Source organism: Neophocaena asiaeorientalis, unplaced genomic scaffold (assembly GCF_003031525.2).
Source record: "Neophocaena asiaeorientalis asiaeorientalis breed wild unplaced genomic scaffold, Neophocaena_asiaeorientalis_V1.1 scaffold345, whole genome shotgun sequence".
Lineage (NCBI taxonomy): Eukaryota > Metazoa > Chordata > Mammalia > Artiodactyla > Phocoenidae > Neophocaena > Neophocaena asiaeorientalis.
The window spans coordinates 2,685,733-2,711,227 of record NW_020175181.1 but is presented as its reverse complement, the minus strand read 5'-3'; the positions used below and the strand labels follow the sequence as shown (position 1 = coordinate 2,711,227).

General features: G+C 41.7%; 1 protein-coding gene and 1 non-coding gene across 2 annotated transcripts in view; one reads left to right on the top strand and one right to left on the bottom strand.

Moving 5' to 3' along the window:
* Nucleotides 1–25,495, bottom strand: part of DTNB (dystrobrevin beta) — a 235,471-nt gene that overhangs the window by 16,728 nt on the left and 193,248 nt on the right. Inside the window, exons 14-16 of the mRNA XM_024764484.1 lie at nt 18,849–18,934; nt 17,873–17,986; nt 12,786–12,882 (exon numbers count right to left, since the gene is read on the bottom strand). Coding sequence (XP_024620252.1) covers nt 12,786–12,882; nt 17,873–17,986; nt 18,849–18,934 — 297 coding nt within the window. The remainder of the gene's footprint in view (nt 1–12,785; nt 12,883–17,872; nt 17,987–18,848; nt 18,935–25,495) is intronic.
* LOC112412824 (U6 spliceosomal RNA) lies at nt 9,815–9,921 on the top strand. Its single transcript, XR_003005867.1, has one exon. It is a non-coding gene; the product is annotated as a U6 spliceosomal RNA (small nuclear RNA).

Sequence of the window (25,495 nt, the reverse complement as noted above, 5' to 3'; positions counted from 1 at the left end):
CCCCAAAAGTCCATAGTGCTGAGGATGAAAACCTGGCTGAGGGTGACAGAGTTACGAGGTCCTAAAGTCGGTGGCCTGTCCAGGGCTTCTTGTCCCAGGTGGTGAGCTGCTGCAGAAGGAAAGACAGGCCACCAGTAGCCTCAGCTCAGGTTAGAAACTTCAAGGGGCCAAGAATAAACTCTGATAATCTTCTGCACATTTGGGAGATGTCCTGGGGACAGCTACAGGCCTGAGAGTCTCCTAGATTCTCTCTTGGTTTCCTGAGGTCTGAGCTGCTTAAATACAGGAGCTGAAATTTGAAATGTGAAAGCAGTGAATAAACAGTGAATGTCATATATATTAATTAGAATACATAATAATAAAAGCACGGAAGGATTTACGGTTAGACAGCTTTGTAGAGCAGTAGTGAGTTGGCACGGATTCTTATTAAAGGTACCTGTCTAGCTGCAGGTAACTGTCTTTCTGCATTGCCTCTAATTTTATTTTTTAAAATTAATTTATTTAATTATTTATTTTGGCTGCGTTGGGTCTTTTGTTGCTGCACACGGGCTTTCTCTAGTTGTGGTGAGTGGGGGCTAGTCTTCACTGCAGTGCGCGGGCTTCTCACCGCGACGGCTCCTCTTGTTGCGGAGCACGGGCTCTAGGCACACAGGCTTCAGTAGTTGTGGCATGTGGGCTCAGTAGCTGTGGCACATGGGCTTAGTTGCTCCCCGGCATGTAGGATCTTCCCAGACCAAGGCTTGAACTCGTGTCCCCTGCATTGGCAGGCGGGTTCTTTTTTTTTTTTTTTTTTTTTTTTTCAGGCGGACTGTCAACCACTGCGCCACCAGGGAAGCCCGGCAGGCGGATTCTTAATCACTGCACCACCAGGGAAGCCCCATTGCCTCTAATTTTCTAAAACATGCTTCTGTATTTCTTTCTTCTCTCCTCTCTCTTTTTTTAAAGCACTGGGCATCTATACTGCAGCTCCAAATGGGAGTAATTCTACTTGCCAAATTATGATTAGCAGCAAATGGAGAAGAGTGCAAAGGAGTCTATCATATCCTTTATAATATGCTTCTTTGGCTGAAATTAAGCAGATGTTCACTTCAGTTAAGGACTCTAGGCCAGGAAGCTCCCTACCTTGGCACTGCTGTTAATTTGGAACATCAGAACCAGCCTTAGGTCAGTTATAAAACCCTAGAGATTGGCATGGCATCAGGATTCGAGGAAATGCCTACAGGTGCTCTCCAAGTGGAGGGTCACAGGTCCAATCTCATGCCAAGTGAGGATGCTGTGTGAGGTCTAAAAGAAAGAGAGTGGGAGGCATGGCCCAGAGTCCTAGAGATGAGCCAAAAGAGAGGGCATCATGGAAGCAGCTGATGTTTTCTTAGGATGCTTTCTTTTGTCTGGAAAAGTGGGAGGTAGATGGTTGGCATGAATAAACCCTGGGGAAGGAGTTGGTTAGAAAACCCAGACAAGGAATCGAGGGCCAGAGGATTTCAAAGTCACAAAAGGAAACATCAGTCAAATGAGCCCAGTTGGATTTCTGCAGACCCTTCTTGGTTCACAGCCTTTCCCCAATATATCGATTGATATCAGTGATGAAAGTATCAAAGAACTGTGGATTGGAAACTTATAGATGAGAAAACTGAGGTCTGTAAAGGTTATATACATGGTGAGATAGAAAAGAAATGAGGATTTGTCAACAAGGTGCCATGAGTCAGAACAATCTATTCACACGTAACCCAATAAGGCAGACCGAAGATATAACTCCTTCCTTCGTTGAGGTGAAACCAATGGTGGTGGGGGTGAGGAGGCTGGACAAGACAAAATCAATTTTTCAGAGCTGTCTACACTGTGCCATACTGAGAATTTCCTTCCCAAGGTTGCTGATAACTTCCTTATTGTCAAATCCTTGTCTTATTGCCTTATTAACTTTCTCCTTGAAACTTCCCGGTTTTTCATAAGAACCCACAATCCTACCCTCCTACCTCCTCTTTCTTCATTTTGTCCACTATGCGTTTTCCCTATGGCCCATGTTTATCGTTTCAACACTAATTTTATGTTGAAGACTTCCAAATCTCCATTGCTAGCCCTGTTTCCCCTCTAACTTTCCAGCTGCCTATCCCTAAATATCTAAAGACCAGACACAGACCTTGACTGCCTGCCTATTCTATGTAACTCGGTATGTTCAAAATCAGATCAAAGTCCCCTTTCTATAACCCACATCATCTCCCCAGTTTCATTTTTTCAGTCAATTTCCCAGGTTCCTGGGCTCAAAACCTAGAAGTCATCTTCTTTTCTGCTGATGCTCTGCTGAGACCCAGACTGTAGTATTCTGGGGGGAGATACTGTGTCCTAGGAATTCATATTCCTCTAGTGGAAGGTGACTATCTCCAGCTTGGTGTGTGGAGACTTTTTCCCAGAGACCCTGGTGTATATTTTTCATATGTTGTATGCATTCTGGTCAGAAGAGGAAAAGACATAAATATAGTACAGGGGGAAATAAACAAGCAGGTAATGCAATCTCTCAGCTCGTGATTGATGAGTGATGAAAAACATTGGGGGTGCTGCAAAGACCCAAAAGCTATTTCCTCTATATTGTCAGACTATACACTCCCTCTAGGTGTTCAAGGAGTTTTGGGGGAGTGAAATGCAAGTTCCTATTTTTCAATATTGCTATGACATTTCCTCTTTTGGAGAAAACAAACAACCCCCCCGCCCCCAACAAGCTACCAGGTCTCTATAGTGAGTACACGGGGCCAAGACTGATGAATGAGCACACTTTGTAGACTTTCATGAGGCCATCTATGGGCAGCTGGAGTCCATGTATGCAGACTAGGGCTGGGCCAGGTGAGGCTAAAGGTTTGGGGGCATAGTCACAGAGTACAGCACATTGATCTTTGTTTACCAAAATCCACTGGTGCAGCTTGCAAACTTGGGAGGGCAGCAGTGGTGCCTGAGCCTCCAGATATCACTGACCTGGCCTCTGTTTCTGTATACAGGGCATCAGGCCACCCATGAAATAAGGATCATACTATTTGACGGTGGGATTTGTGCAGGATTTCTCTTTTGATCCTCCAAAAGGCTAAGCTCACCCACTGCTCACTTCAACATATGTAGGAAGACATTGCTGAAGACATAAATAGCAATCCTTTGCTTTTCAGGAAGCAGTAGACTCAGGCTTCTATTTCAGAGTATGGTGGGACCAAGGAATCCAGAAAATTTTAGGGCGGCATGTGAATCGCTTCCCAATGGGATTGTGTCCAAAGGTTAAGTGAACCAAAAGGGAACCTGACCCAGGAACACATCAAGGGGTTTACCAGTAATCTCTTTAATGGACAAAGAGGAGGTTTTTATTTGTTGTTGTGTAGGTTGTTGTTTTTTTTTAAGTACTTTCTCTCAAACTTACAAAGTTAACATTCATTAGGTTCATCGTGGAGGCCTCATGGGTCAACCTGGCTAACTAAATGTTGAGTGCCCTTCCTCTGAGGCATATTAGGTGAAGCCGCGGTCACAGATGGGGGTTTCTGACAGCCAGCCCACACCATGCCTTCTTTGGTTGAGTTGTGGTGGGGTGTTTGTCCAGTTCTGGAAATCAGAAAGGGTGTGGGGCAAGATCCACGTGATATCCCAACTGGCTGAAGGAGAAAGAGAGATCCCAACTGTGGCCACGTTCTCTTAGTGGAATCCCAAGATTCCTCCAATTACATAATTTTCAGAGTACCACCTATATTACCCTCTGGACCACCACCCTACGAACCTGGATCAAGGCCACCCCTGCGGGAGCCCCCTATCCTTATTCATCACTGTCTACAGTTATAGTCTTTAACTCTGATGTTGATCTGTATATAAAAAGTAATGATCTTTTTTTTGACCGGCCGTGCGGCATGTGGGATATTAGTTCCCCGACCAGGGATCAAACCCGTGCCGTCTGCAGTGAAAGCCCAGAGTCTTAACCACTGGACCGCCAGGGAAGTTCCAAAAAGTAATGATCTTCTAATAGGAGGAACCGGAGGAATGTTTAAAGAAATACATCCCTCATGAATAAACTGAAACCTTGCCTTGGACAGCTCATTTTAGTTTGTGTCAGCAATCCAACAGTGAAATTTTATGGTATGTTGAGTCTGTGGGAAAAATGGAACCCTAAGGTGTCCCTAGAATAAATTTGTACATTGCAATCCCTCCAGACTAGGACTGGGATATCGTTTGACCTTGAGGGAGTAGCCCACAGCTCAACAGTAAACACCACTGCCAGCTGGGTCCTCACCAGTCTGTTGTGACTTTAGTGTACCCCTCTGTACACATTTCTGGTTGTGGGCATTGGGTTCTTACTGAGAAGTGCTCAAAATATTTTCAAATGATACAAATAACTACAGATATCCTGCATTTTGTAGATTATCTGTTTTTAAAAAAAGAGGATGATTTTACTCTACATAACATATCTTTTCTTTAGACAGAAATAATAATAGAGTTAATAATAATACTAATATATTAGCTTGGTCTTCCTATTCTTTTGGTAACACTGAAATTTGTTTTTCTGATTCTTTTTATAAAGGACATTTCTAACCATCGTTTAGTCTCTTGAATAGATCTACCTATTATACGGGAGTACCTTGAGCAAAATTATTGCCTTAGGTACTCGAACCAGTTATGTCCCTTACAATGAATAAACTTACGAATTCACACTGCTTTTAAGTTAAAATCTTATAAATCTGGTTAATAGCAGTTTTCATTCAGCCGCTATTTATTGAGTATCTGCCATGTGGCAGGCACTGGGCTAGCAGCAAGGGGATGCAGTAGTAAAAAAGGCAGACAAGGTCTTTTAATTACAGTCTGACGATTATCATGGGCCTGATTAACCCTGACTCAACCGATACAATCTAATTCCTGAGCCTGTTAAACTGTAGGGTATGTCATGGGTCGAACAGTCACTCAGTGAAGTCTTATCTGAAACAGCCAGGCAGTTCTGCCCTTAATTATAAACCTTGGAGCTGAGAAAAGAGAAGGGGAAGGAGGGAGGGGGGGAGAAAGGGAAGACAGAAGAATTATCAGCTGAGGTACTAATGTCACTAAAGCACTGGAAAAGTGGCTGAGGTTGAAGGTAGAACCACAGCCCCGCAAGTCACAGTTAAAGTCACAGTTATTACCCATTTCCCTCCAATTTCCCCAATGCCAAAATAATCCCTGAAAGGGAATGAGGAAGGCAAACTGCATAAAAAGTTCTCTATAATGGATTTACAGAGCCAGTCTGGGGAAGATGTCTAGTAAATTCTTCATTTAAAAAGTCTTACAATTATTTTATGACTCGTATAGGGTAATACATTTTGATAGGGAAGAAATTAAGCTACACCAGCCAGAATCTGGGAGGAAGAAAGGGTTATGGCGTAGCTCTGTGGTAAATACCTTTTGGTGCCTCACTCGGTAATGATACAGATTAAAGCAGACGCTTGAGTTCTAAAGCTCTATAGTCTTTCCAGCTGTACATGTTAAAAATGTTGAACTACGCAAAGCCATTCAGTTCACATTTGAGCCTCACTGCTGAGCCTTAGGTGGGTACAGTTTAAACCTGTGATGTGGACACAGGAAATTTCTACCTATATCCACAGAGCAGAATGTCTTACCTCACCATAGTGGGGAAACATGAGGGAAAAACAATTTGTACAAATTCATGCTCTGGACGGTCTCCTGGGACAGTGAGGACTAGAACTTGAGCTCAGGACCTCGGCCACCGAGAACTCCCAACACACACACACAAGCCACCAAGAACTCCCAACACACACACACAAGCCACCGAGAACTCCCAACACACAGACACAAGCCACCGAGAACTCCCAACACACACACACAAGCCACCGAGAACTCCAACACATACACACAAGTGGCTCATTAGTGGCAGGCTTCAGTGATCTGGGTCTAGCTTCTCATTTTGCCAACCTCAAGGGGAAGATGATCTCACATGCAATCAAAGGTCACTGGAATGAACATGTTGTTATTTATTCCCTTGTCTGCTCAAGATCAGCCTTAAATTGACCTGAAATAATACGACAGCAGTGATAATCTCTGGTTTTTGGAGTACACAGTAATCCATAAAAGTTTTAAAAAATGAAGTGTCTCTTGGAAGCCCTCACTGCTGCCATTAACATAAATATCCATAATGTTTGCCCTCCTCTGAAAGGTGTTCTCAGGTGGGGTGCGGGTGTGCCCGATTACATGCTTTGCTCTGAGCTGGCCCATTCAGCAAGGGATCATGAGATGCTAGTCTGGGTGGACTGCTGGAGGAAGTTCCCAGCAAGTGGTTTACCTGTAAAGCACATCTCTGGGGCGCAGAGGGATGAAGAAAAGGAGGGGAATGCTGGTGCCAGAAACTACAGGTCAGGTGATACCCTGATCTGCAGGAAGGGTGTGGTCACAGCAAGGGGATGAGGCTGTCAGGGAAAGGAGGGGAGAAGGGAACAGGAAGAACAGATATTTTCTTTCCCTCCCTCCAACACAATCTCACTCATCCTCTTGTTTGTGGCAGGCATTACCAGCACTTGCTTCTCTACTTCTTCTAAGCAAACTGGAGGATTATATTTCCCTGCCTCCATTGAAGTTAAGTGTGGTCATGTGCCTTGCTTTGGCCAATGAAATGGAGTGGAAGTGATGTGTGTCACTTCCTGGCAGAAGCATTTAATGGCTGGGCTTGACTTTCCATCCTGGTTTTCTCCTGTTTTGCCCATGTGAATGTACCTATTGATACAAAAGTGCCATAAGATCAAAGTAATAAATTATGTGCGAATGAGGAAAAAACAAAACCAAATAAAGCACAAAAATAAAATTTTGTTACATTGAGATGTACGGGTTGTCAGCCTACCCTGACATCATGCTCTGTCTTCTTTCCCTCTTCCTGACAGTCTCCTCTCCTCTTCTCTTGCCTCCTCCCCTCCTTACCCATCTCTTCCTTCCTTTCCTCTCCCTTTTACCCTATGACTCCATTGCTTTCCTACCTGGAAATAATAGTAAATATAATGTTTTATATTCCTATTCTTAATCTGAAACATGGATACATTTGTTTCTTGAAATAAGAAATGAGTACACTTTTTGAATTACACATTTCACATTTCTTTCTTTAAAGAGAAGCCCTGAGGTAAATTAAAAATTAGCTTTAGTTTGTGTGAAAAATGTATGCTTTGAAAACCTTACTATATGATATAAACATATAGTCTTATCATTGTGGATAAGCCCTCAACTGATTTTCCTGTGTGGGTTAGTGGCTGTCAGGGAAAATAAAAACAAACATAAACTTTCCCTAAACACCTTGCAGCTCCGAAAAACCAGAGCTCCCTCTGGAGTGGGCTTTGAACAGGAAATCACTTACAGCATGATCAGCCACTTAGTTTTCATTGGTAACTTTGTTAAGAAGGCTACGGGAGCTGGAACTCCAGAAGACTGTTCAAGACTAAAGGACATCTAAAGTTATCAAAAGAACTACTCGTTTTCATGCACAGTCATTCATGACATCGTATTTAACCCTGAGGTCACTCCCACCACCCTGAAAATTGTTTCAAGCAATTAAAGTCAGCCTAATCATGAAGCAGCAGAGAATGTAAGTGCAGGAAAATGTAACTGTAGCCTGGCTAGTCATGCATATTTAAATAAACACAACAGATGTGTACTTTGAAAACAAATTCAACAAGCTCTGGTTTCAAATAAGAACATGCTCTACTAGGTAAACATGACGTGGCCTTTTGGCCATTTTACAACACCACGGAGAGAACTGCTAAGGGTTTTACACATAACCAATTCCGCAGAGATGATCTTGGTACAGGGAGGAGAGGAGAAAGTATGTAACAGTTATATGAGGCAAAGGAGAACATGCAAAAGAAGCAAGAGCCAGGTGGGGAATTCTGAAGTTCACTTACTGCCTGTTTTTGCTCCTCCTCCTAGAGGTGGTGAAGACGAAAAAAGGCAGAGGGGAAAAAGGAGAGAAATTAATGCCCATCACCACAAACAACCGGAAAAAAATGACAGAAAAGGGCAAACCAGGCCAGGCCCATGGGTTCAGAGAGCCAAGGGCCTGACCACCGTCAGAGCGTCATCAGTTGCACAGAGCAAATGGCAAGCCTCTGCCCCATCCAGTTCTTTAAATGCTAACTTCTAGAGTTAGAAGGAAAGAACCTTATAAACCCTCTAGTCCAACTTCCCCTTTTATACACTTAAAAGCCCTAGAGAGCCTGACTTGCCCAAGGTTATATCACTATTTAGGGTAAACTGAAAGAAGCAGCTCAACCATGACTCAAAAGCTCCGTGATCACTCTGTTTCACGATTCACAATATCCACATGTGTTAGGTACGTTTCTCTAAGTCAGTGGTTCTCAAAGTGCAGAACATAGAGAGACCAGGAGCAGTAGCATCTGGAAACTTGTCAGAGATGCATGCTTTGCCCCGTCTCCCCCTAGACCAATGGAATCAAAACTCTTGGGGTGGGGGCAGTGCTGTTTCATGAAACTTTCAGTGGATTCTGAATCCTGCTGGTTTGAGAACCACTGCTCTTAAGAACTTCCTAGAAACTGGAAATTCCATCTGACTACAGATTCTCTTATTTAGTCCCCTGTCTTCCACTTTTGGAGCCTTTGGCTGCTGTGTGGTTCTTTTCAAGGATGCACATACATCCCCTTCCCCCTATAAACTGGAACTGTTTCAAGGCCCTAAGAGGCTTTTCAAAAAGAATTCTTGACCTTGGTGTCTCATTAGTTGAACAAAGGTTCGTTTAATGCTCCTTATGCATGAAGCACTGGAAACATGAAGGTAAGATATGGTCTCTGTCTTTCAGAGCCTTACAGTGACGGTGCTCAGAGCAGGCCCTTGCTAACTCTCAGCTCTCAGAATGCACCTCTAGACACTGAAGAAGGAAGCACGATGAAGATGAGATAAACACTTCCGAGTTCCTCTCTCCTCAGTCTTGTGCTTCTCAGTTACTCTGTCTTTTAATGGGTCTCTTTGTTTCCTTTTTCTGTGCCTCATCATGGGCAACTGTGGTCAGGACGCCTCTGCTCTTTGCCCCAAATACACAGATCTAAAATCTGTTGCAATGGTTCTATTTAAATTGGATCCATCCATGCAGACTGCCTTTACTAAACATGTGTGTAGGAAGTCTTGGGAATGGACGAGTGCTTCTCAGTCTGCAGATCTGGGTGCAATGGAAAGAATGATTTCAGTAAAGCCAAGGAATTACGAAAGGGAGAGGGAAAGTAAGAATTTGGAGAGTCATTTTATTCCCGCAAGGGAGAGACATGCACTAGAAATTAAATGGGCACCAAGAAATCTCTTGAGGAGACTCCCAACTCAGCACCAGAAGATGTTCTTCATTATCAAAACCAGCTGCTAGATGCTTGGCCAAACCTAATATCACAGGCACCCAGGCAAAGAGGGCCCTGAGCGTTCGCTGAGTTAGCCTGAAGGAGTGAGCGTCTTTTAGCTTTTGCGTATGGTATGCATGGCTCCAGTTAGAAGGGGTTAGAGTTTTACAGTTGGGAAGTGATCTCCCTGCCTAGTCAGGCTTCCCTGTGAGGCAGAACACTTTTCTTCCATTCACTAGGCAAGGCAACCAGCCGTAGAAGAGTTATTAAACAATTAAAAATGTGTTTTTATTGCTGGCACTAAATGTTGAAATGGAAATTGGTAGGGGAGAGATGGGGCAATCCTGACAAGCTGAAATTGCATCTGAGGTCAAAAGACCAGTATGTAATTTCTTAGAACTGTTTCTAAAACACCTCCCTATTTTCACTGTTTTCTCCAGGTTTGGTATTGGAGACAATATTACCTTGGTTCAATAGAATAGAAAAATTCAGTGCTCGCTTCGGCAGCACATATACTAAAATTGGAACAATACAGAGAAGATTAGCATGGCCCCTGTGCAAGGATGATACGCAAATTCGTGAAGTGTTCCATATTTTTTTTAAAGCAATTATACTCCAATAAAGATGTTTAAAAAAAAAAAAGAAAAATTCAGAAGGCAATGCTTCATGTTTGTACATTTGGTGACTTTGCTGTATATAGTTTATCCATTGATATAAAATCATTATAATTTGCAGTAGACACATGTCAGGTTAGGATGGAGAGAGTGGACAGGTCAGTGTTTTCAGGACTTACAGGCCCCCCATGTGCACTGGGATTGGGAGAGGGTGGACTTTGGCAAAGTGTTACTTAGGATGGTGTTGTATAATCCAAACTCACAAAAGTTAATCAGATATAGCTTTGAAGGCTTTGTCAACACAGTAAACAGGTCAGATATAAGGTCTTAGAACCTTTTTGTTATCAATTAGTCAGTTGGGGTCAGTAAACATTGACTGGTGACAAGGTATAGGAGCCAACTTGATTTAAAGGGGGTAATAATGCCTTAATTATAAAGTGCAAACCTAGGACTGCTCACGTCACCTAAAAACATGGGGGACCCGTCACATTGGGGATATCTGGCTAGATGGCCAAAGTAATGCCATAGCCACTGTAGTCATCTATATTAAAAAATCTATATTCAAAACCTCATTTGCATATGAGGTTAAAATTTAAAACTACAGAATTCATCTGGCAAATGCGTTTCAAAAGCAATATTGGAAAAATGGAAAATGAGGCAGAAAAATACTGGGAACGTAATTTAGAAACTAAAACACCATCACACAACTACTTCTAGATTAAATAAGAAGTCTGAGGTAGAGGTTATCCATATATACTCATTAATCAGGGGAAAAAATGTAAAGAAAAGATACATTCTGAAACACGGGTACTTGAGTGTCAGTCTACATTATGTCATTAGGAAAAAAACAACAACAATAAGAAGGTCTCTGATACTCCTTGGTGACAGGGATTGAGTCTTAGTCACCATTATACACCACATACCCTAAACATGACTCTTATCAATGGATAAAAAGACAACATTCCTGGTTTATGTTTGCAATTCTTCTTCCCTTTCGGAATGACCTCAGCCTGTGAGGTGGGTAAATAATAAGGCTTTTAAGAACTTGGTAGGATATCCTACGAAACAGAGCAGTGGGGTCCTGGTTATTCTACAGAAATTATAACTGTAAGACAACAGCTGGAAATACAAAGAAACTCAGGGCTTGGGAATACAGTTCGAGACATCAGCTCATTCTGCTTAGGCCTTGAATGCAAGTGTCAGAGGTACATGACAAGGTCTTAGGAAGGCACACGGGACCTGAGCCAGGAACTCTAAGGAACACTGAGGGCAACCAGCTGACGGGAAAGCTTACTGTGATACTTAGGGGAAATGCATTCTGACTTCCCTTCAGTTTGCATAAACCTTTTTGCCTTTTACAAGAAGGGTACCTTCCCATCTATGTTTGGGTAATATTTGAGAACATTTTTCTGAAAGGCAGGTGAATCCCCCATGACCTTCTGTCCTGTGGGTGGACTAACCCCACAACGGCAGGGCTTTCAAAGCCCCACACGGCTCCAGATGTTACACTGGCCAAATGTATTTAAGTACCTCTCTGCTCTCTTGGGTGGCTGATTGGGTTGCTCAGCTGGATACTTGACAACTATTTGAAGGATTTGGGCCAGGTTTTACGCATAAGGTTTTCTTTAAACAAGACCCATTTAGACAAAATATTCCTCAGGAGAAATCCTGCTAACAGGGTTAATGAAGAAACATGTCCCAAAATACCCCAAATACCCAGGACCAAAGCTAGAAAAAAACTCAGCTCAAGACTAAAAGAAGTGACTGTCTTGAGCAAGCCAAAAGTCAGTTTAAAACACAAACACTCCATTTACCCAAGCTGCTAAATACCCACTGGCTTTATTATTAAAGGACTGGTTCAGAATGGAGAAGTTGAAGCAAACTCTTCAAGCTGACATGCTCCTGGGCTACCCCTCCTAGCCTAGACCCTTGTCACTTCGGGTCTAGATGATTTCAGTAGCTTCCTATTATCCTTTAGTTTCTCCTCTTCCCAACCTGCTATGATCATTTTCCTAAACTATTGTTTTCAAAACGTTTAATGACTCCACTTTATCATAGGATTAAATCTACCCCCTCAGCCTGCCTTTTGAGGTACTCCACACTGTGATTTCCATTCTGTATTTCATACCATGAAATACAATGGTTTCACAGTATAGACAGACGGGCCTTAGGAATTTATAGCATAAACAAATATGTCCTTGTATTGCTGCTACAGAGCTGGGTAAGTATTTCTATTCAGTGCCAGTCAAATCATCCAGGTGAGGACATTTAAATGCCAAGTGCGCCTTTGTCTGCTCTAGGGTGTAGGGGCTGTAATATATTTTTCACTAAAAATAGATAGTGAGGCCTGAATTATGCAAGCCCCAATATACCAAACCTAGAGCTATTTTATTGCTCCTAATAGAGTAAAATTATTGATTAGAGTTGGTTGATTACTTTGGTTTGCCTCTGTAATACTTATTAAAATAGGACACAATACTTGTTACGCATTTAGGTAGAATATTTGAAAACTTGTCTTAAAAGAAACTTTATATAGTTGAGAAATATTCATTTCACATAACTAATATCCGATTTATAAACATTCTTATTAATTCATAAAAGCAACTATTCAAGGACATTAGTTCCAGTTACTAATTTTTTGTAATCAGGCTTTACAATAATTTAGATAACTTTTATACTGAATTAGGTTAACTTCAGGGAGGTCTACCTGAAAACTGAGTCTAGGCAGCAAGAGTTAACCTTTTAGCCTCATCCTGTCTGATACAGGGAGGCAGAAGCTGAAGTGCAGGTGAAGATAGACAAGAAGAGCTGGGAGGTGGGAGGAGACCTGAGCGGCTGCTGCTCTTACCTTCAGCAGCTTCATCAGCCCTTCCAGCTGGACCATCAGTTCCCGCCTGCTCTCCTGCAGCGCTGACATCCTCTGCTCCAGTTCATCTTTCCTCTGCCTGTCGGAGAGGAAAAGCTCATGAGAAATGAAGAGATGGAAGGGCAGTTAGATCACAAAAAGACACTGTAATTTAAAAATATTAAAAATTGTAATGTGCTACTGAACAAATATAAAAAAAAAAAAGAAAATGAAGATAAAATGATTCTCAAAGAAGAGTCGAAGGCCAGATGAAACGGGTTTTAGACCTGATTCTGCTACTTACCAGTGTATGAGATGCTGAGCAAATCATTTAAGTTCTGATACTGGATATATAAAATGGTGATAATATCTGTTTTGCCCACTTTTCTTTACTGCTGTGAGAATAGTATGTAAAAATGCTTTGGAGGGCTTCCCTGGTGGCGCAGTGGTTAAGAATCCACCTGCCAATGCAGGGCACATGGGTTCGAGCCCTGGTCCGGGAAGGTTCCACATGCCATGGAGCAACTAAGCCCGTGCGCCACAACTAATGAGCCTGCGCTCTAGAGCCTGTGAGCCACAACTACTGAGCCTGCGTGCTGCAACTACTGAAGCCTGAGCACCTAGAGCCCGTGCTCCACAACAAGAGAAGCCACCGCAATGAGAAATCCGCGCACCACAACGAAGAGTAGCCCCCACTCGCCGGAACTAGAGAAAGCCCACGTGCAGCAACGAAGACGCAATGCAGCCAAAAATAAATAAATAAATTTATTTTTAGAAAAAATGCTTTGGAAAGTATACATTGCCGTACAGTGAAAAAGTATTGTTAATATTATTAAAGTGATTTTAAAAATTCTTTAGGAAGCCAAATGCCTCATTTATACATAAAACTAGTCCAAATTTAAATTAATAGTGGAAAAAAATGTATGAAAACTGCTCAGGGAAGACAGGGTTCAGGAGTCAGTGCTTCCAGAACCACACATCAGGTTCCAAAAGTATGACAGACATCAGGACGACTCTGTGTCTAAGAGAATTCTGAGGACAGATTTCTGTTTCCCTGAGGACAGATTTCATGTCAACAAGTCTAGCTCAATCTGTCCAAAACCAAACTTGAGACTTTCCTCCCTAAATGGTTCTCTTCTCAATTTCCCTCTCTCTCCTACTTTTTCTTCTATCTGTCATGGCTGAAAAACTCAGTCCTCTTTGATACTTTCCTGTTCATTTCCTATATTCAATCAGTCACCCAATTCAGATGATTCTTGGAAATCACATGTCTATCTTTCTATTCCCACACGTTAAATAAAAGATAGTATTAATTTATTTTTTTTATTTTTGCGGTATGCGGGCCTTTCACTGCTGTGGCCTCTCCCGTTGCGGAGCACAGGCTCCGGACACGCAGGTTCAGCGGCCATGGCTCACGGGCCCAGCTGCTCCACGGCACGTGGGATCCTCCCGGACCGAGGCACAAACCCATGTTCCCTGCATCGGCAGGCGGACTCTCAACCACTGCGCCACCAGGGAAGCCCGACAGTATTAATTTTAGTGACACCTATTTCCTTTGCTTTTCAACATGGTTGTTAGAAAATTTTTGGTACACATACGGCTTACATTGTATTTCTATCAGAGAGTGCTGCTCCAGACCCTACCTACATTCCTATCCTTAGTTCCTTACCTCCCTTTCCCTTCCATGTCTGGACCTCCAGCCATGGTTCACTTTTCCCTAAGCAGACTGCATCATTTTGCAAGTGAGTATTCCCCTACTCTCTTCCAAATGTTATTCACTCCTTAGTGTCCCTCCCAAACGTCACTCTTTCCAGGAAGCTATTCCTGATTACTTCAGTAGGTATAGGATCCTGCTTATTTAATCACATAGTAATTGGTGCTTCTCTGTGGCACTTAATATATTTTACCTTGTATTGCCGTCACTCCTACCATGATGCAGAATCCTTGAGGTCAGGGGATGACCTTACTCGTCTTTGCATATATTTAATGATTAAAAGAATATCACGCATCCAGTGTGGACTCAATTAACATCTAGTGAACTTAATGAAATCATTATTTGAAGCCCTCCAAGGATTTCCAATGACCTATCACTTAAGGCTCTCAGAATCTGGTCTCAATTATCCAACTAATTTTATCTCCCATCATTGCCACTCTAAAGATTAATTCACTGGATGACTGAAAACAAATTCTTAGCTCCAAGACTCCTTCTCCTGTCTGAAATGTGTCATACTTATTGGGGGATCTTGCTGAACCCCAACTCTGCTTCTAATCTTAAATGTTTTGTCCTACACGCCATTCAAACCACACCTACCTTTCATAGTCCAGCCCAAATTCCAGCACTTTCAAGCGTCGAATTGCTTCTAGCCTGTGTGTGTGTGTGTGTGTGCCTTTCCCTACTCACATTTCTTCTAATATCCATACTATTTATTAACATTGTACAATATTATTTAACTGACTAGCAAATTATTTTAAGTTTTGTTTCCAAAACTAGATTATAAATTTTTAAGATAGAATCATTGTCTTCTCGTCTTCATACTCCCTAAATTTCCAGTGCAGGTATAAACTCAGTAAGGAGGAGTTGACTCATTCAACTTTCTAGAAAGCCTTTCTTCCCTGAACCCCCAAGCCTAGATGCAGTACTCTTTCTTTGTGCTGTGCATGATCAAATAATTATAATATGTGGCTTTAAAAAATGAATGAACTACAGCTACATGCAACAATATGGAAGGCTCCTAAAGAGTAATATTAAGGGGGAAAAATATCCCAGAAGACTGCATGGAATACCATTTCTATAAAGCTCAAAAAACAAAAAGCAAAATTAGACACTTTATCACGTGGGCATACACACATACTTGACAATACTGTTTTAAAAAGCAAGGGAATTGGGACTTCCCTGGTGGCACAGCGGTTAAGACTCCATGCTCCCAATGCAGGGGGCCTGGGTTCGATCCCTGGCCGGGGGACTAGATCCCACATGCGTGCCGCAGCTAAGACCCGGTGCAACCAAATAAATAAATAAGTAAATATTAAAAAAAAAAAAAAAAGCAAGAGAATGATAAACGAAATTCCGCATAGAGGTTAGCTCTGTGGGGAAGGCAGAAGCAAGGAAGTGGAACAAGGGGGGCACTTTTACAGATGACACGGCTTTAGCAATATATGAATTCTCAAGTAGGATGTGAGTTCCTGGGTGTCATTTTACCATTATGCTTCATGTCTCACACATTTGTCATATATTATTATAATAACAAATATACCGTTAAAAATAATGAAGGGGGAAAAGACAGTCTTGGTGGTTAGGATTCATAACCACTAACCCTAAGGATGAAATTCTCTATCTTGTTTTATTATACTAGCTGGGTATTGGCAGTTCCTGGATTCATGTATATTCATCAAAACCAGAAGGCTGTCAGAACCTACAAATGAATTTTGCCCTCTATGTGTCTTGTGATAAACAAAAGTTCGTATATTAATATAGATGAATATACCAACTTCTTTCATGGCTAGTAATTCTGAGAAATTATATTTTCTATTCCAAAACCCTAAGGAAACTCTCCTACGTTTTCTTCTAGAAGTTTTAACATTTTTGTCTCCATGTTTAATCCATCCGGTGGTGTTTTTGTATATAGTGTGAGGAAGAGAGCCAATATGTTTGTCCTTATGCATGACCAGTTGATCCGGCAAACTTATTCAACAGTCACTCTTTTTTCAGTGGTATACAAGCTGCTTTTGAGATGAAATACCTTCTGATTTCTCAGGATTTAGACCCTCCTTGTATTTAGATTAAATTCCTGTTTCTTACTGCCTTATGTCACAGCGCTGGATTCAGCCCTTTGCCTACTAAATCTACAGTTTTTTCAGATCCCTCTAGCATAAAGAAGCCCTTTCAGCAATCCTAGTTCCAGCAATAGTTAAACTAAAGTATGACAGTTTTTTGCTTTTCTAGATACAAAGTAGTCACTTGTGCCTGAGCTGAGGTGAGGAAAGAAAACAGCTGTATCTTACACTGATAGCTTAGAGTTATGCTGTACCTGAGTCAGCAGCTTTTGCTTTCCCATCCTCCCTAGTGTGACACCAACCATGCTGACATCTCAAATGTGTGACAGTGGACCCAGAGCAACCAAAATCTCAGCCCAGTTTCTAATCAATTTAGAAACTAAAATGAATTTTTAGGAGAATGGGAATCTCTGTATCTCTAATGATTTTCATCTGCGTGGTTTAAATTCTTGATGAGTTGACCTAAGCCGAAGGAAGAACTAAGAAAGGACATTCGGCTATGCAGAATCCCAGGTGACCGCACGTTATAAATCAACCGCAGAATGTCAAATGTTACACCCTAAACAGAAAGAACCCACTATTTGGAAATCTAGAGGTCTGGTGAGAATCAAGTCACTCACTTAGTTTCCATAATGTCTTCACTTACAAAGAGTATACACACATCTTTCTAAGACCGATAGGAAATAAGACCCTAATAACTTTGCTCATATCACGCTCACGTTATACTCTCCTGGAAGATGCCCTCATTCCCTCCAAAACAGCACCAAGTGGGAGCTGAAGTTGCTCTCTACCCCCATCCTGATCCTACGTCCTTAGTCTCTCGACCCTTGAGACAGTTTATACTTATGCTGAGGTAGAAGGTACCACGGCCACGGTGCGAGGGATTCCCACTTGGTTTCACATCTCAGAGGAGTTCCCGCAACGGAATCCTGCTCTGCCTATGAAGCGCGGGAGAACATACTCAAAGGACACGGAGAGCGTTACTCCTGCCAGGAGTCTCTAAAGTCAGACTAATTTGCAAGATAAGAAGATTGAGTGCAGCACAATGGTCTCCCTAAAGCAATCACAAAAGTATAAACACTGCGCCTGGTGTTTACCTAGTTCTGAAATGAAGGCAGGAGATCTCACAGTGATTAATAAAGGGACTCAAACATCTGAAGCAGTAACAGAATGAGTGGAATGCTTTAGCTGTTTGTTCTAACGTGATGAGTTAAACCGATAAACAGATTCTAACCCTCGGGTTTGGCTCCCTGGGATATGGACTCCTACTGCAGCAGACCGTAACCTGGGGACAGGGGTGCAGCTTCCCCGCTTACCTCAGCAGCCGCAGCTCTGCCAGCAGTGTGGGGTTCTGCTGGGCCTTCTCCGGGGTGGGCTGGGAAGCCTGCTCATGTTCTAGACGGAGACGCTGAATCTCCTGCAGGATCTCTCTAGAGAGGTGGATGAAAAAGAGATGGCCACGTGCGGCTTCACAGCTCGCCCCCTCTCTTTTCTTCCGTTAGAAGTTTTTATCCTAGTCGTGCTGCCTCTACCAATCTTGTTCTGATCGTTTCTGAATGACCAAGATGTGAAATGGACACCGTCTTAAAATTGCCGCACTCGATATTGCTTCGATGAAACCAATCCTTTGTGGTAGAAAAAGTCCTACAAACCCTCTTCTCAAGAACTTGAAAAATTTCCACAGAAGAGAAAGGACAACTATCAATAGAAGAGTCTGTTCTTGTCTGGGGGGAACTTGCAACCTTCTAATGCAAGACTTGTGCTAACTCCCCTCGTCTTCCTCTGTCTCCCTTCTTCTCCTGAACCCCACTCCCACCCCGAGATCTGATGGTTGCCACTTCCTCCACTGTGCCTGTTACATTATGACCAATCTCCTCGTCCTGGTTTCTGCTTTTTCAGTGCATGATGGTGTGTTGTCTGGTCGCCAAGCCTGTAAATGGCTTTTTAGTGAGAGACCAGACAGTCGCGTGCTGCATCGTGGGCCAGGACAAGATGACAAGACACAGCAAAGGCTCCTGGGAGTAGAGTGGAGAAAGGAATGGGAGGGGAACACACTGGTGGGTGAGAAAAAGAATCTACCTAAGAGCACCTGAGCGGGGTTTTGGACTACCAGCATGCAGAGCTATACAAATTAGTGTCCAGGGCATGTACTGGACTTGGGCTGGCCTATCTTCACTGAGGTGGGATCTTCCTTTGTGGTCAAAACCCACCTAGACTGCAAGGAAAATGAGAATCAGATACTCACGTGATAATCTTGGGCTTCAGAAACTGGCTCGACCTCTGCATTCTTACCTGTTTTTGTTTTCCAGTTCTGCAATAAGCTGTCTTTGTTGTTTGTTGGCATCAAAGTTAAAGCTCAAGTCGGTGGGAGGACGGGTCTACAGTGAGGAAGAAGAAAGGTTTTTTTTTTATTCAAATATATCCAGAGGCCCAGATGGACTGTTGATTCTTTTTAAAACAGATTTTTGAGGTATAATTTACATACCATAAAATCCACCCGTTTTAAGTGTACAATTCAATGAGTCTTCGTATATTTAAACAGTTATGCAAACCAATCACCACAGTCCAGTTTTAGAACATCTTTCATCACCACAGAAAGTTCCCTCATGCCAGTTTGTAGTCAACTTCCACTCCCATCCCCAACCACAGGCAACCAGTGATCTGCTGTCTACAGTTTTGCCTTTTCTAGAAACTTCATATAAATGGAATCATACAACATGCAGGCTTCCGCTTAGCATGGTATTTCTGAGGTTCATCCATGGTGCTCCACGCATCAGGAGTTCCTTCCTTTTTACTGCTGAATAGTATTCCACTGTTTGCAGCTTTTGGTTATCACAAATGAAGCCGCTCTGACCTCTCATTTACAAATCTTTGTGTTGATATATGTTTTCATCTGTCTTGGGTAAATCCCTAAGAGTGGAATTCCAGAGTTATATGGTTAACTCTGTATTTAACATTTTGAGAAAGTGTCAAACTGTTTTCCTAAGTGGCTGAACCATTTTACAGTCCCACCAACAATGAATGAGGGTTCCAATTTCTCCACATTCTCACCAATACTTGTCATTGTCTTTTTGGTTTTAACCATCCTAGTGGGCGTGAAGTACCTAATTGTGGGTTTTTTAAAAAATTGAGATATAATTTACATGCCTTAAAACCTACCCTTTTAAAGTATATAATTCAGTGGTTTTAAACTATATTTATGAGGTTGTGAGCCCATCATCACTATCTACTTCCAGGACATTTTCATCACCCCGAAAAGAAACCCACAGTCACTCCCCATTTCCCCTCCACCATCTTGTGACAACTTATCTAATTTCTTTATCTATGGATTTGCCTATTCTGGACAGTTCACACCAATGGGATCACGCAGTATGTGATCTTTTACGTATGGCTTCTTTGACTTGGCAAATGATTCCAAGGTTCATCCACGTTGTAGCATGTATCAGTACTTCATTTCTTTTTATAGATGAATAATATTCCACCATATGGATATATCATATTTTGTTCATCCATTCAGCAGCTGAGTGACATTTGGGTTCCCATTTTGGCGGGCTATTTTGCATAATGCTGCTATGTGCATTTGCGGACAAGTTTCTGTGTAGAGACATGCTTTCATTTTTCTTGGGTATGTATCTAACAGTGGAACTGCAGGGTCATATAGTAACTGCCTTTTGGGCAACTGCTAAACTGTTTTCCTACATGGCTGTAGCAGTTTATATTCCCACTAGCAATATATGAGGGGTCCATTTTTTCCACTTTCTTGCCAACAGTTGTTATAGTCCATTTATTTGATCACAGTAATCCTGTGATTTTGATTTGTATTCCCCTAATATGTTAAGCATACTTTCATGTGCTTATTGGCCATCTATATATCCTCTTTGGAGGAGTCATTTTGGTTTTGATTTGCATATTCACTACTGGGTCTGACCCTTATACCTCCTTTAAGAATATGGAAGCCGGGCTTCCCTGGTGGCGCAGTGGTTGAGAGTCTGCCTGCTGATGCAGGGGACATGGGTTTGTACCCCGGTCCGGGAAGATCCCACATGCTGCGGAGTGGCTAGGCCCGTGAGCCTTGGCCGCTGAGCCTGCGCGTCCAGAGCCTGTGCTCCGCAACGGGAGAGGCCACAACAGTGAGAGGCCCGCGCACCGGGAAAAAAAAAGGAAGCCAATCAACACAAAATAGGAAAATGGATAACTAGGTGACATTTCCCTTTTATTGATTAACCAGAGTGGAAGCTCTTACTGAAGGCTCTGGTATAGTTACACTTCACTCCAGGTATTCCTGGTTCTTCCCAAAACATGACCTACAATGAAGCAGAAACCCTGTTTCCTGTCTAGAGTTTAAAGATGCAATAAGTAATTCTTTTCATGTGAAATTTCCTAAATAAACAGGGGCAAAATAGCATAGCAAATCTGGGTGGGAGCCTTTTATCAAATTACCAAGTAATTTCCTTCTTTAAAAGGAAAAAACCTGATCTTTCTTCCTCCAGAGAAGAGTAGACCAGCAGTCAACTGAGCAAGCTCTCTATATATTCTATTCAGTCTTGTGAGAGCCTGAGTTGAACCTCAGAAAAATGGCTTGCCTCAGAGTAAAACTGCTGTGAATAATAGGTTTACAATTCCTGAAGACTAGAGTTAAAACTAATGGCTCCTTATGAGAGTGGGACCAGGGAAAACTATGGATGAGGAAATGAGCTCTGAAAGGAATTTGTTTCATATAATGACAAAAAAACAAAAAACCCTACAGTATTTCACTGGAAATTTCTAAAGAATCCTTTTAGTTTTGAGTGTCTGACTGCAATGCTGAAGCATCTTTCAAAGAGGAAGTTAACACAGGAATCAAGAATTATCATCAATAGTGATTCCTAACCAGGAAAGATTCTTTGGCACCAAGAAGCATTGTTACTCAAATACAAAGAAGTAGGGGCGGAAAAAGATTCAAACCCTTAGACAGCAGTTCCACCTGGAGCAGCCTGCACCCTAGCTCCTCCACCTGGACGTAACAGCAGGGAGCTCCCAGTGGACAGCTGAATGATGGCTTATTTCACCCAGACAAGTGTCAAACACAGTTGAGTGTACACTAAATAACAGAGAAATGTAGGATTTTATTTATTGACTATCTTAGACACCACAGTACTCCTTTAAAAATAAGAAAAAGCCAGGTATCCCTTCCTAAAATGCCCCCAGGACACTGAAGGGAAAAAGAGGGAACAGTTTATAAAGACATAGATTACTTTAGCCAGAAGATCCCTAAAGATGGTTTCTTTCAAAAATTAGATAGTTCATTCATTCATTTATCCAACAAATATTTCCTGAGCACTTAGTACCTGTTAGATACTATTCCAGAAACTAGGCATGCATTAGTGAATAAAATACAGCCTCTACCCTCATGTCGCTTACATTATATTGGGAGAGAATAATAAATAAATAAAAAATGTTGGTGATATATATATATGGCATCAGTAGTGATCAATTTGATGAAGAAATACAGGGTTATGACACAGAATAAACTGAGACAGAAGATTTTTTCAATGAGATAGTTATGAAAGACTCAATGAACTTAAGAAGCAAACCAGGTGAAGGTCTGGGGGTTGGGAGGGTCGGGCTTGCTGGCCAGAAAGAAGGGCAAAGGCCTACAAGTGCTCCAGGTTGGTGTGTTCTGGTCAGTACTGATGGAGTGGTGCGGCTATGAGGCAGGGATAGGTGATAAACTGGGAGGGCCCAGATCATGAAGGACCTTTTCATCATGCAGTGGAGTTTCCATTCCATTCCAAATGTGGTGTGAAGCCACTGTAGGATTCTGAACAGGGAAACATGGAATCAATTCCAAATAACATATGTACATACTCTGCCCTCAAGGAGGTGGAGCCTAACTCCCTGTTCCTTAAGCGTGGCCTGTCCATAGTGACTTCCTTCCAAAGAGGACAGAGTGGAAAGGGGACAAAAGAGTAACTTTATGTCGGAGACACCTGACAAAAGCTTCCTCAGCCAAGTGATCAAGGTCAACATCAACAGTGGTAAGTTACATTGATACTATATATATATGATGTGATGTGAGGAAAATAGCACTTATCTCTTCCTCCCCAAAACCCATAATCCCAGTCTAATCATGAGAAAAACAGACAAATCCCCATTAAGGGACATTCCTCAAAACTGTCAAGGTCATCAAAAATAAGGAAAGTCAGTAATAAGCTATAATGGAAAATAATCCTATATATCATATAGGATTATCATATATTTTATCATATAGGATATAACTATATATATAGCTGAATCACTTTGCTGTACACCTGAAACTAACATAATATTGTAAATCTACTATGTTTCAATAAATAAAAAAACAAACAAAAAAAACCAAGGCAAGTCAGAGAAGCTGTCACAGACCAGAGGAGCCTAAGGAGATATGACAATTAAATGTAATGTGGTATCTCGGATGGAACCCCAGAACAGAGAAAAGACATTAGGTAAAAACTAACAAAATCTGAGTAAAGCATGGACTTTAGTTAATAATAATGTATTGATATTGGCTCATTAATTGCAACAAACATGCTATACTAAGGTAAAATGTTAATAATAGGGGAAACGGAATATGGGTTATATGCAAACTCTCTGTACTAGCTTCATAGTTTTTCTATAAATCTAAAATTGTTCTATAATGAAGCTTACTAAAAACAAACACTGCTTTGGCTACTAAGTGGAGGATTTACTGTAGTGGGATAAGAATGGAAGTAGGTGGACCACTTAAGAATCCAAGCGTTTGCTACTTAGTCGCATGTAAACCTTGAGTTACTTTATTTTACTATATACCTTTATTTTCTTGTCTGTAAAATGGGAATATTTATGGAAAGAGATGTGAAGAGGATCCCTTCCTCTGTTACACTAGTATTCTCTTAGGTTTAGGTAATCTCACAGAGCTCCATCATCTTTAATGAGATAGAGACACATCTGAAAAATACAGGATAAGGAACAAGACCCCACTGAGCAAAACTGGGCAAATATAAAACCAAGGAAAGCCAACATAGTCAGCAAACTGTAATCTGCTGGTATGCATTTCTGGAGCCTCCTAAAGAGAGACTGGAAGTTTCCCACCTGGATGAACTTGGCAGGATGAGTTCCACAGAGATGTGCCTGATATCAACCAGACTTTCACTGCATCCCAAGGGCAGCCTTCCCATCATCTCAACCTCGCTTAGACTAACTGGAGGGCTATGGATTATTAATACCTCTCTCTCTCTCTCTCTCAAAAACCCAGTAATGTTTTTGAGGAGAGTGGTTCCCAAGCTAGCTGTAAATCAAAAGACTGAAAGTTTTCTTTTTTTTTTTTTTAAACTAAAATCAATGGACCCTACTAAACCCAGAGATTCTGATTCAGTAGGTCTAAGGCAAGGCCAAGAATCTACATATATTTTAAGTGTTGCACAAAAGATTAGAATACGTAGCCAGGTTTGCCAATGACTATTTTATAGGGGTTTTAAGTCATTAAATGTGTGCAAAAGACCACATGAAAATACTCTTGATCTTTAATTCTAAGAAGCCGTAAGGACATTTCTGGAATGGTGCATGGGTGGAGCAGCTGACACGATGATGAGGCTGTGAAGTCCAGGACTGGGCTATGTGAAAAAAAAATCTCAAAAACGTGTAAATGTAGGTAGCATGACAATGGACAATGGTTTCCCTTTCCTTTCACCTTTCTTCCAAGTTTTCCAAAATGAGTTTTTAATTTTTTCATAAAGAAAAAAAAATTTTTTTAATAAACAAAACCCACCTGACTACATCTAATGCTAGCGATGTTTGTGATGAAATTTAAGATTTGCTGTTATTACCATGATTTGTCACACACTGTATTTTTGTTGTTGTTGTTGTTGTTTTTTGCGGTACGCGGGCCTCTCACTGTCGTGGCCTCCCCCGCTGCGGAGCACAGGCTCCGGACGCGCAGGCTCAGCGGCCATGGCTCACGGGCCCAGCCGCCCCGTGGCATGTGGGATCTTCCCGGACCAGGGCACGAACCCGTGTCCCCTGCATTGGCAAGTGGACTCTCAACTGGTGCGCCACCAGGGAAGCCAGCTGTTGTTTTAAAATGGAATTTAGGCACTTCAGGAAAACAAATTAGCTCTCCTGGCTCATCTAAGCAACCTACAATTTTTCTACCTGAGGGTCAGCCTGAAGAGGTTTCAGTGGCCATGTCTGCCACCTGGGGAGATGTGAGGGTCTGACGCTGGAGCATTTCACAGGGCGTAATGCCGGCTGCTAAAATGATTTAATGGTCTTCCTTGTAGAAGGTTTTTGAAAAAAAAAAAAAAAATCAATACAAAGCCTATCTGGCAGGCTATAAATAAATTCTTTTGAGCACTACACCCACTTTATGCAAAGCACTTGTATCAGTGAGAGATTAGCAGATTAGAAGCCTTCTGTTTAACAGAAATCTAGTTAAGAAGAATCCTTCCTGAGAGACCCAATATTTATAAGGTAACCACACTTAGGAAAATAAGATGAAAGGGGCCATATCAGTATTTAGTCTCAAGACCATTCTAACAATTATTTTCACATGAATTAGAGAACTGGCATCAGAAACTATCAGGTGTAAACAGATTTATCTTGTTTGCAGTAAAGGAGTACTAGGATCTACTTTTCAGGGTCAAACGGCTTTGGAGCTTTTACTTAGAAATTTTAAAAAGTACTAAGTAAAGTCAACAAGACTGTATAATGGTATTACATGTACTTAATTTTAAAAATCCACCACAATGCTATTCCATTTCAAAAAATTTGTTATTTATAAATTTTAATTTCTAAAATAACAAACATTTGTGACTGACTGAGGGCATGTATAGGGTTTAACTAATTAAATAAAACTAGTCTTTTTCCCAGACATTTTTTCCCCCTATTCTGTTCCATTTCACGAACCTTTAGAGTTGGAATGTTAGAGTCAGATGTATGCCTTA